General features: G+C 57.7%; 1 protein-coding gene across 1 annotated transcript; it reads left to right on the top strand.

Annotated features, from left to right (window-relative positions):
• The first annotated feature begins 252 nt into the window (after positions 1–252).
• Positions 253–5,891, top strand: ISL2 (ISL LIM homeobox 2). The gene is made up of 6 exons (XM_012457698.2): positions 253–421; positions 1,263–1,452; positions 1,733–1,995; positions 3,724–4,007; positions 4,587–4,754; positions 5,172–5,891. The coding sequence occupies exons 1-6, from the start codon at positions 364–366 to the stop codon at positions 5,286–5,288; spliced, it is 1,080 nt and encodes a 359-aa protein (XP_012313121.1). The 5' UTR covers positions 253–363; the 3' UTR covers positions 5,289–5,891.
• The last annotated feature ends 4,795 nt before the right edge of the window (positions 5,892–10,686 follow it).

Raw genomic sequence — 10,686 nt, 5'->3', positions numbered from 1 at the left:
TAGGGGGGGCTGCGCTCCATTGTTCACTCTGGGCCAATCAGGGTTGGCCCACTTCCTCCCAGCCAATCTCCCTTCACCCCCAGCCTCCCACCCAAACCCACCCCGCCCATCATCCCCCGGGTCCCCATCACCTCCCCCGCATCCCCGGCGGTTCAGGGGAAGCTTCGTGACGCCACAGGTCCCGCCCCCAGCTCCGGCCCGGGGCGAATGCGTGTTGACGTCATGCTGCGTGCGGGCCGGTGCGGAATCGCTCCTTCAACTCCGCGGGGCAGGAGGAGTTAGTTAGCAAAGAGCCGAGGCCCGGCGCGCGACCCTCGTCCTTCTGCCCCTGGCCGCACACTTTGCGCACATCTCTTTTTCTGCATGGTGGATATTATTTTTCATTATCCTTTTCTGGGTGCTATGGGTGATCATTCCAAGAGTAAGTCTTTCTGTGTGTCTGTGGGGGGGGGGTGGGGTGTGTGTGTGCTTAATATGCAAAATTTCTAATGCAGAAAAATGTTTAGTGGATTCTACAAGTGGCTTTTATTTGTCAGGATAGTTTAGAAGAGAAAAAACGAATGCATGTCTCCTACAAGACTGCTTATCTTTGGGAATCCTGTTGTTTTATTTTATAAGTAAACACTATTTTTCAAGCCGGCTAGGATGACTTCGGGCTGCGAAATCTGCTTCTGTTTTGCGCAAAGGCAATTAGGTTTGATTTAGGGATGCGGGGATTTTAATTTTTTTTTAGCTGTTGTTTGCCTTTCTGTTTTTCAAAGCTGGGAAGCTTTCTCTCGCTTGCTCTGGGGTATTTAAACTAAGAACTGTCCGAGAGGGTGAGCGGGGACTGCCGAAAGCCGATGTGTCTGTGTTGGGATACGAGGCAGCCGCTGTGAGTGGGAGTGTGTGAGCGGAAATGCCGGGACAGCACCATTCGGTGTTGATGTCCAGGCGTCCGCAGTGCCTGTGTATTCGCGCTCTTCTTAGTTTCGTGTTAGCGTTTAGTTTCAAGACACGTCGACAAAACGACTGTGATTAATGAATGCAATAGCGAAATATTTGGGGGTGGGGGACAGAAGCAGCCTCCAGCAATCCAGAAGATACTGATTTTTCGTTTCCAATGATCTGGACCTATAGAAAGCTCATCACCTTTCCTTATGGTCGCAAGTCTTGAAAGAAAGAACAAGAGAACGAGCGGGTTGGGTTGGGGCTGGAGTGGCCGAGGCCGGCCGGGGTCTGTGCAGTCAGGCCTGACACGGCCCCGCGTCCTTTCCCGGCAGAGAAGCCCGGGACTGCCATGTGCGTGGGCTGCGGGAGTCAGATCCACGACCAGTTTATCCTGCGGGTGTCGCCCGACCTCGAGTGGCACGCCGCCTGCCTCAAGTGCGCCGAGTGCAGCCAGTACCTGGACGAGACGTGCACGTGCTTCGTGAGAGACGGGAAGACCTATTGCAAGCGGGACTATGTCAGGTGAGGCTGGCGGGAACGCGGGCTGGACCACCGCGCGCCGGGGCCGGGGCTGGGGATGACGGCCTGCCCGCGCGCCCCGGCTCTGCCCGGGGAGAAGGCCAGCCGCATCCCGCACGCGTGCTGCAGAGCGACCCCGGGCCCAGGAATGCCCGCAGGCGCGTCACCGCAGCCTCCTGGTGGGCCGCAAAGTGTCCTGGGCGCGCGCCGTAGCCAGGAGCAGCTGGGGAGCCCAGGGCGGCCGAACGCCCCGCGCTGACGCCGCCGCGCCTTGGGCCCGCAGGCTGTTCGGCATCAAGTGCGCCAAGTGCCAGGTGGGCTTCAGCAGCAGCGACCTGGTGATGCGGGCGCGGGACAGCGTGTACCACATCGAGTGCTTCCGCTGCTCCGTGTGCAGCCGCCAGTTGCTGCCTGGGGACGAGTTCTCGCTGAGGGAGCACGAGCTGCTCTGCCGCGCCGACCACGGCCTCCTGCTCGAGCGCGCCGCGGCCGGCAGCCCGCGCAGCCCCGGCCCTCTCCCCGGCGCGCGCGGCCTGCATCTGCCAGGTAAGCGCGCCGGGGCCTGTGCCGGGGTGTGTGTGCTTGCGTGTGTGTAGCGGCGTGCTTGTGTCCCCAACGAGATGTTTTCACTTGTGTGTGGTGGCGTCTGCCGGGGTGTTTTTCTGTATCAATGCGGAACTGTGTGCTGGCATCAAGACTGTGTGTGCACGTGTGTCCGGGAGAAACTGTTTGCGTATGAGTGTGTGAGCACGGGGAATTGTGCAGAATCGTGTTCTCCATGACCAAGAACATGCGGGGCACAGTGCTAGCAGCAGGAGAGTGGATGACAACAGGGAATCTTAAGTGGTGTCCATCTTGGGGCTTGTATTAGGAATTTCTTGGAGGAATAAGTGTTATTGTCAGAGGGGAAGGAGGTTTGCCTAGGAGTATGTGTGTAATTAACACAGCTCCCAAATGGGAGCTGAGCAAGGGCTTGGTCAGCCAGGAGCCAAGAGCCCAACAAAGAGGGGTGTTTGCCGTCTCGTTTTGAGGCCCCGTTTGATGAACAATTTAGCCAGGTTCTTCTGGGGGAGGCGGAGTATCAAGGCATAGTGGACTCTCACTGGAATATTCTGGGTCCTGATCAGCAGCTGCCCGGAGATGGGGTCTGAGTGTGTCACCGGCAAGTAGGGCTGAACAGAAACAGCGGTGTTTCCGCCCCAGTTTCCCCCAGGTAGCCATCGGCCTGCAGCACACATCCGCAGACCAGGCTGGGCCTCTGGGTGCTTTGTGGCCCTGTCCCACTCCTTCCCTCTCTGTATCTCCACTTCCTCCCTATAGAAAGGAAATTGGGCTGAATGGACTATTTGTAAATATTTGTCCAGACCTAGAAACGTGTAGCAGGGAAGATAAACCGAAATGGTGTAGCACAGATCCATGGTGTGCAGATCAGGTTCAAACGGAGATGTGAAATGGCAGGAAGCGGGTATTGAGTGCACCTTCGTCTGGGATCTCGGAGAGGCTCCCCTTTGTTTCGGGTTTCACCCTGCAGGCTCTGGAATCAGTCACTGTTTCCCGGGGATGGAGAGAACCCGGGGCCGAGTGAGGAGAGTGCCGGCGGCCGCTTATCAGCTTAGTGGATGGGAGGCCATTGGGCTGGGGAACCCGGAGCCTTGGGGAAAGAGACCCAGGGCCGAGGCCCAAGGGCGGGCAGGAAGGAACTGTTGCAGGCCCTGGAGGCCTGTCCATACCCCTGGACGAGTATTTGACACAAGTGGCCCGGCTCTGTCCAAATGGGGTCTGAAGGAGGGGAAGGGCCCTTGTAGGCCTCGGGATATGCGCACCCCCACCCAGTCCCCGGAGCAGCGCCGCGCCCCCGGTCCAGGTCGGTCCCTTTCCCTCTCCAGAGACCCAGGCGAGCCTCTTTCCTCTTCCTCTGAAACTCTGACTTCTTCCGGAGGGCTTCGTTCGTTCCAAGGGTCCTGCGACTAAAGGAGGCACATCCCCAAGCGGCCACTCCCTCCCCACAGCGGCCTGTCTAGAGCTCCAGCGCCCTGCTGGAGCTCGGGAGAGATCGCTACGGGGCAGCCCGGCCCGGGAGCGAGAGAAAGAACGAAAATGCACAGCTCTCCGCATAAGGCGAACAGATGGAGAGGAAGACGAGCAATCAAACGAAATAAACAGAATAAAACTGAAACGAAGTCGGGCCCCGGGGCGCTCGGCCGCCGGAGGTTGGGCGCAGGGCGGGTGGGTGGCGGCCCCTCGCTCACCTCTGGCCCCACCCTGTCCTAGCAGACCCTGGGTCGGGCCGGCAGCCCGCGTTGCGCCCGCACGTGCACAAGCAGACGGAGAAGACGACCCGCGTGCGGACTGTGCTCAACGAGAAGCAGCTGCACACACTGCGGACCTGCTACGCTGCCAACCCGCGGCCCGATGCTCTCATGAAGGAGCAGCTGGTAGAGATGACCGGCCTGAGCCCGCGGGTCATCCGCGTCTGGTTCCAGAATAAGCGCTGCAAAGACAAGAAGAAATCCATTCTCATGAAGCAGCTGCAGCAGCAGCAGCACAGCGACAAGACGGTGAGTGGCAGCGGGGCCGGAGGCGCGAGTTGGGTGGGGCCTGCACTTCCGCCGTGGTATCTGCGTGTCCTTCTCTGGGTGAGCCCCGGGAGATCCAGGGAGAACCGGGCACTCCGGATGGTGTATGTCTGTACCTTCAGAGCAAGGCTTCCCTTGGGTTTGAGGCTTCCTATTTTGTCAGGGATCCGGGTTTCTCCTTGTCCCAGCGGCAGCCACGGGTTGCGGGTCCCGGGCGCTGCGCGGAGCCCGAGGCGGCAAGGCTGTGGGCAGCGCCCGCCAGTCAGGCTGGTGGGTTCTGTCCCTCTGTCGGCAGCTGGAGAAAGGTGGGCGCACAGGCCTTGCCTTTCCTCACCGGGTGATTGGCTCCCAGCAAGGAGAATGACCTATGGTGGCAAGTTTGCGGCCCCCCGCAGATCCCCGGTGGAGAAAGAGGACTCTTCCGATGCGGTCGAGTGTGCGCCTTTCCGCAAAGCAATGCAGACCACAATCACTCCCCAAGGCCTGGAGCTCTAGTCTCAAAGATGGCAGAAAAGGCCAGACCTAACTCGAGTGCCCACCACCTTCTGCTTGCCCCCACAGAGCCTTCAGGGACTAACCGGGACGCCCCTGGTAGCGGGCAGCCCCATCCGCCACGAGAATGCCGTTCAGGGCAGCGCAGTGGAGGTGCAGACGTACCAGCCGCCGTGGAAGGCGCTCAGCGAGTTCGCCCTCCAGAGCGACCTGGACCAACCCGCCTTCCAGCAGCTGGTGAGGCCCTGCCCTACCCGCCCCGACCCTGGGACTCTGTGGGTTGGGGATTTAGCCACTTAGCCTGGCCGAAAGGGGAGGGGGTGGCCTTGGGCTGAGGGGCTGGGAACAGCCCTAGGCAGTGGGGGAGGGGGAACAGTGGCGGGTCCTGAAACCTCACCTCGGCCCATTACGCGCCCTAAACCAGGTCTCCCTGGATTACAGTGTGCACAAGAGAGGTCGCAGGATTAACCAACCCGCTCCCCCGCCCTAATCCCTCCTGCGTGCGCCTGGGGACCTGGCCTCCTTTTCCGCAGGGCTTGCTCTCAGCCGGCGGCCGGTCCCCAGGGGACACTCCCCGACTCGGAGCACGCGGCCCTGGTGCACCGGCTCGGGTGCCTCTTCACCCGCCTCTTCCCGGTGTCTCCGCCGCCCCAGGTCTCCTTTTCCGAGTCCGGCTCCCTAGGCAACTCCTCCGGCAGCGACGTGACCTCCCTGTCCTCGCAGCTCCCGGACACCCCCAACAGTATGGTGCCGAGTCCCGTGGAGACGTGAGGGGGACCCCTCCCTGCCAGCCCGCGGACCTCGCATGCTCCCTGCATGAGACTCGCCCATGCTCAGGCCATTCCGGCTCCGAAAAATCTCTCGCCTTCGTAATTATTCTATTGTTATTTAAGAGAAAGGACCGCGAGACACGGTCTGGACAGCCCAAGGCGCCAGGATGCGACGTGCTTTCACCAGACCGCAGACCCCTGCTCCGAGGACTCTCATTTTTTCAAAATGGGACTTACTAGGGCTAGCTCTGTCCTCTCCTCTCCGCGCTCCGCGTGGCCGCCGCTGTCTCTCCACGCGCCACCTGTGTCCCCACCTCCGCCGCCCCCCGCCCCGCCCCCGCTCCCCGCTCCCCGGCGGCTTCTCCCGGCCTCTGGCGGGAAAAGGAAGGTGATAACGCAGAGGAACAGACACTCAAACCCCCAAAGCGCATGATTGCTGGGAAACAGTAGAAAGCAGCGTTGCCTCGAAAGCGTTTAAGTTATTCGACGGAGGACCGAGTGTGTGAGCCTTTGCCGAACAAACGTAAGTTATTGTTATTTATTGTGAGAACGGCCAGTTCACGGCGGAACTCGCATTGTGATCTTAATAAAAAATCATACCCCGGTGCGACGCCGCTCCCGTGTGCTGTTGGCGCGGCGGCGGGGCCGCAGGAGGCAGGTCCCGGTCGGGCTGGCGTCGGCGGCCGCGGCTCCGCGTGGGCCTCGCGGGCTCCGCGTGCTGCGGGAGGGGCGGGGACTGGGCGCGGCTGAGGGGCGGGGCCGGGCGCATGCGCGCTGAGGCACCTCGGAAGACCCCCCCGTGGCACCTGGGCGCCGAGGCCCGCGTTTGGGCGGGAAACCCGCGGCACTCCGTGGCGGCCTAGCGGCGGGCTCCGACTTAGGATCCTGCGGGGCCCCGAGCCCCGCTCTCGCCAGGCGCCCCCGGCCTCCGTCCGCGGCCCTCGGTGAGGCGCGAAGCCCCGCGCGCTGCCCCGACCCTGCGGCCCAGCGGCGAGGCCGACCCCAGCCGGACCCAGCGGCCGTGACGGGCCGTCCTCCGCGCGGTCCCCGGAGTGGATGCGCGACCTGATCGATCCGCGGCGTTTATTAATTCCCCAGTCTAGACGGAGGCGGGGGCCGGGCGGCGGCTGCTTATCTGCGTTTGGCATCACCTGCAAGCGATACACCGCGGGGCCGCGGCCGCCGGGAAAATCAGTCCACCCAGAACCAGTCTGGCGTGTCCTTGGTTTATTTTCCTTCCAGACCGAAGTGGAGGGGGTGGGGGGTGGGGGGTGGCCCGGGTGGGAGGGGGCTGGGAATGGCCCCTGGATATGCCGTGCCCAGGTCACTTGGTGTGACATTTCAAACCCTGCGACTTGTTTTCTTGAAAACTGGCTTTAGTGATCGCAGGAAGTAACCGAGAGACACTGAATCTTCAGTAGGCCCCCGGGCAAGCGCGCGCACCCACAAAAACAAAAAACCAAAAAAGAAAAAAAAAAAACCATGAAGGCTCAGGTTTTACTCTTTACAAATATTTAACCCTTTGGCAGCCTGGAACAGTTGTTTTTCCTAGACCAGCCTTCACTCAGTGGACTCGGAGCTTCCCAACTACCAGTTAGTCCCCCGCTGGTGTAAGAACCTCTGGCAGTGACTTGCCGGTTCCTTGTCCCTCGAGTTAAGCGACCTACAAGTTTATCTTCCTTTCTCCAAGGTTTGTTTTGAAAGTGGGCAACGCCCTCACTGGGTAGGGGATAGTTGCCATCTTAGCTTAGGTAGAGGCTGGCGAGAGAAACGTGTCTGGGGGCCCTGGAATCTTTAGATAGAGAAGTAGGTGACTTCTGTTAGCCATGACTGCTTGGATGGCCAGAGGCCACTGTGGGTTTTTCAGCAGAGCTTTTGGTAGAATTCCTTCACACCCACCCCCCTTCCAGATGATGGAAGCCTTGCTGGCAATTACTGAAAAAAAAAATGGGAGGAGGTGGAAAAATGGAGCCGCATTTATATTTTACTTCCTGAAAGTCAAGGTGATGCTAGCACAAATATTAAAGGGAACATTCCCTTTCTTTGGGATTTAGGAAATGGTGCTGCAAACTTGGAGATAAGGGAAGAGATAGGCAGGGTTAATGAGGACCAGCTTTACTGCTCAAGTGCCCAGAAATGGCTTTAATAATCAGGTCTGGGTTCTGTGAGGCTTCCTTCCTTTAACTTAGACCATTCCTCCCCAAACAGAAATACAGATTTCTCCTTTTACCTTCTGGCTGGCCGTTAGATAGGGGGCTAAAACTAAACTTCCAATAAATCTTACTTTCAAAAACTTGTGATTTATCCAGAATATTTTTCTCCTTTTTAAGTAAAAAGGAAATAACAGGTTATTGAATAAAGAATTTCATTAACAGTTAATTCGCTCTGAATTTTTGCTTTAGACAGATTGCAGTGTTTTAATGCTATGAATGGAAGTGTCTGGTTAGTTGTCTCTTAACATCTAACTATCTCTTTCCTTATCATCCGTACATCCAAAATCAAATTCCTCTTTTTGATATTTATATGAGTATGTCTGTCTTTTTTGAATATTGGGAGGTTACCCAGATACAAGTGGTATTGTGTGTTAGGATTCCTGCATCTCTCTGTATCACTCTATAAAACATTACAAGCTTTTCTCTCCCATAGTTGCCACCTACCCAGAGGGGTGCATCACTTTCTATGTGGGTTTCCAGGGAAAGGGTTTAACTCTGAAGCCTTATTACAGTGGTCCCTAGTGAGGTGTTACATCCACGCTTGGTTAGTTACATTAATAAATATCAGTTTTACTGGTTCCCAGGTCATCTTTAAACATCTGTAATACAGCAGGGATTTCCCCATAAATTAAATTACCTGTAACAATTACAAGTGTTGTATTTTATGCTTACTGAACTTTTAACGTGAGATACCCAGTTGTGTAGTAAAAACTCAATTCAGTAAAAGAGGCCATAGGTGGAAAGGGAATTATGTAGCTAGACTGACTTTAGAATATGATTTTCTCAGAAGATTTAACTTAATTTGGAGAGCTCTATGCAATTGAGGCAGGAAAGGGATTCCCAGAGATGGAAAGTTGGTGGCTATGCATTTTTACACAAATTTAATACATATTTAAAAACTGCATAATTCTGGGAGATTCAGTCCCTGTGGCAGTATTTCCAACAAACTTTAATATTTAATGGATTGTGGAAAAGAAATCAGGCTTTCTGTTTTAATATGGAATAACAAAGCTCAGTTTCGTCAGAGCTGCAAATACAGGGTTTAAATGGACATTGTCTAAGATTGTTCTCTAGAAAATTTGAGGTTCTGCCTCTTTTGCTTCGGGGAGGACATAGATGGCCACACATTTAGTTAGCTGTGCTTTCTCGTGGGTGTTCACCAAAGAGACCAAGAGAATTAGCTGGATAGCAGCATGCTGGAGAGAGAAACAATGGATGAATAACTATTTGCAGGCAAGTTCCCAGTGGAGTGGTGATAAAAGCAGGAAATTCAGAGTTTATTAAGCTGATGCGGGAAAGATTAGAGGCTTTTAAATCTGGGTCTGATTGATGTAAAAGTAAACTTTCTTGAAAATCCTGGGATTCAGTGCAGTTATGAGGATTGTGTGGCCAATTACGGACTAGCACCTTGTTGATGGAGATTGTGCATGGAAGATGCAGATGAATAGAAATAGCTTGAGAGTAGTAATGAGAGCAGGAAAGGGCACAAGGAAATACTCCATTGGGATCCAGATGTAGAGTTGGGTAGGGAGCGGCCCAATGTATAAAGCACATTTGGGGCCCCAGCAACAGTCCTGCCAGAGAGGCGGGAGTGCAGGGTGAGCCCAGCCCTCCGCCTCGGTACCTCCTGGTCCAGAAGGTCGGAGCCAGCGCGGGAGTGGGTCAAGGAGTGAGCGCAGGGGCCGGCAGAGGCTCAGGAAGGCCGGTTCCCGTTGGGAAAGAGCGTATTTAAGTTAAAGCGTGGTTTGAGTGTAGCTGACTGGACACCCCCAGGTTCGAGCGGGGTGGGGGTTGGGGGGGAGGAAGGGAGGAAGAGAGGGAGGAGGGACGAGGAAGTGGGAAGTGGAAGGATAGGGGATTGTGAGGAGGAGTAATTTCTAAACAGATTATCGAGACCCAAGATTTTCCAGATCATGGCAAATTACCCTGGAAGAAATAACTCAGGAAGGCCGCGGTCCAGACCGAGGCTCCTGGGGCCAGGTTCAGGGTTCGAGGTCTCAGCTCAGCTACTGCCGGCGTCCGGAGGGCGGTAGAGTGGCGAAGCCCGAAGCTGCGGCTCCGACGTCCGGTTGCGCGAACGATGCGGCGCGCTCCACGCAGCTCCGTGGGAAGGGAGCAGCCGCTGCTGGGGGGAATTGGCTTGGGCAGCTCCGCTGAGCGTTCAAAGGTCGCTGCTCCCGGGCCTCGGACAGCCTGTCCCGACTCTTAATTCTGGGCGGTGAAGCCCCGGCGAAGTTACCGCTTTCACTCCGAACACGCCCAGTCGCACCGTCGACTTCGCAGGGTGGGCCCAGCAGAGGCCTTTCGCCTCCGCCCAGCGGGCTCCGCTGCGGCCACTCAACCTCGGGAGAAAGCTACCTGCGGCGGCACTGCCTCTCCGACCTGAACCCAGCCGCGCCCCGCGCACTTGGCGTGGCGCTCCCGCGACCTCCGGCGATTTACAAGGCGTGTAAGTCCGGGGAGCTGGAGCTTAAATCGCCCGGGCAGGGCCTGGGCGCCCGAAAGCAGTGAACTCGAGACGCCCTGGAACCGCGTGCGCGAGGAGGCATCGGGGCGCTCCGGGCCCGAGTCGCGCAGGCTCCCGGCTGGGTGGGGCCCGGGTTTGCCTCTCACTCCTCCCCCGCTCTGGGACTAGGGGGCAATGAGACGGTTCAATTAAATGTTTAATTGCGAATCCTGGTATGGTTTCTGGGAGGTTAGTCACAGTTGTCTCAATTATTTATGGCTTTTGGCAAATTTCCGACCAGATAACTATATTCTATTGTGAAGCGTCTTGCAGGAAATCTTATAAATACTTGATGATTCCTTTCAGCTACAAGGATCCTGCGTCCACGCCCCGAGAGCGCGGGGCCCGCGGGCTTCGGGAACTCCGGTCCCGGGTGTGGAAGGAGCCTGCGGCCGACACCTGCCTCCGCCCCCCGGGGCCGCTCGCTGGGCCCGCGGCAGCCCAGCCCGGGAGGAGCGTTGGGGGCGCCAGGGGCCACCCCTCGGTCTCGCAGGCGCGGCGCTCAGCCCGGCCCTGCGGCTCCGGGAGTTTCTGAGCGCCCGCGGCCCGCGGTTGGAGTCCTGGGTCCCGCGCCCTGGTGCTGGGCGGCCAAGTCATCACGCGAGGCGGGAGGGGTGGCCCTGGAGCAGGTCCCTCTGGCAGGGAGCTGCCAGTCCCCGCCCTCGAGCCGGAGCGCGGCG

Source organism: Aotus nancymaae, unplaced genomic scaffold (genome assembly GCF_030222135.1).
Source record: "Aotus nancymaae isolate 86718 unplaced genomic scaffold, 86718_ANA_hifiasm-v0.15.2.pri h1tg000003l, whole genome shotgun sequence".
NCBI lineage: Eukaryota > Metazoa > Chordata > Mammalia > Primates > Aotidae > Aotus > Aotus nancymaae.
The sequence above is the reverse complement of the archived record's forward strand: the minus strand, read 5'-3'. Positions and strand labels throughout refer to the sequence as shown.

Excerpts from the sequence above, each read along its gene's own strand:
- ISL2 (XM_012457698.2), top strand. The coding sequence starts at position 364 with ATGGTGGATATTATTTTTCATTATCCTTTTCTGGGTGCTATGGGTGAT. Across the intron at positions 1,996-3,723 it reads GCGCGGCCTGCATCTGCCAG|ACCCTGGGTCGGGCCGGCAG; the intron begins GTAAGCGCGCCG and ends CTGTCCTAGCAG. Across the intron at positions 4,008-4,586 it reads AGCAGCACAGCGACAAGACG|AGCCTTCAGGGACTAACCGG; the intron begins GTGAGTGGCAGC and ends TTGCCCCCACAG.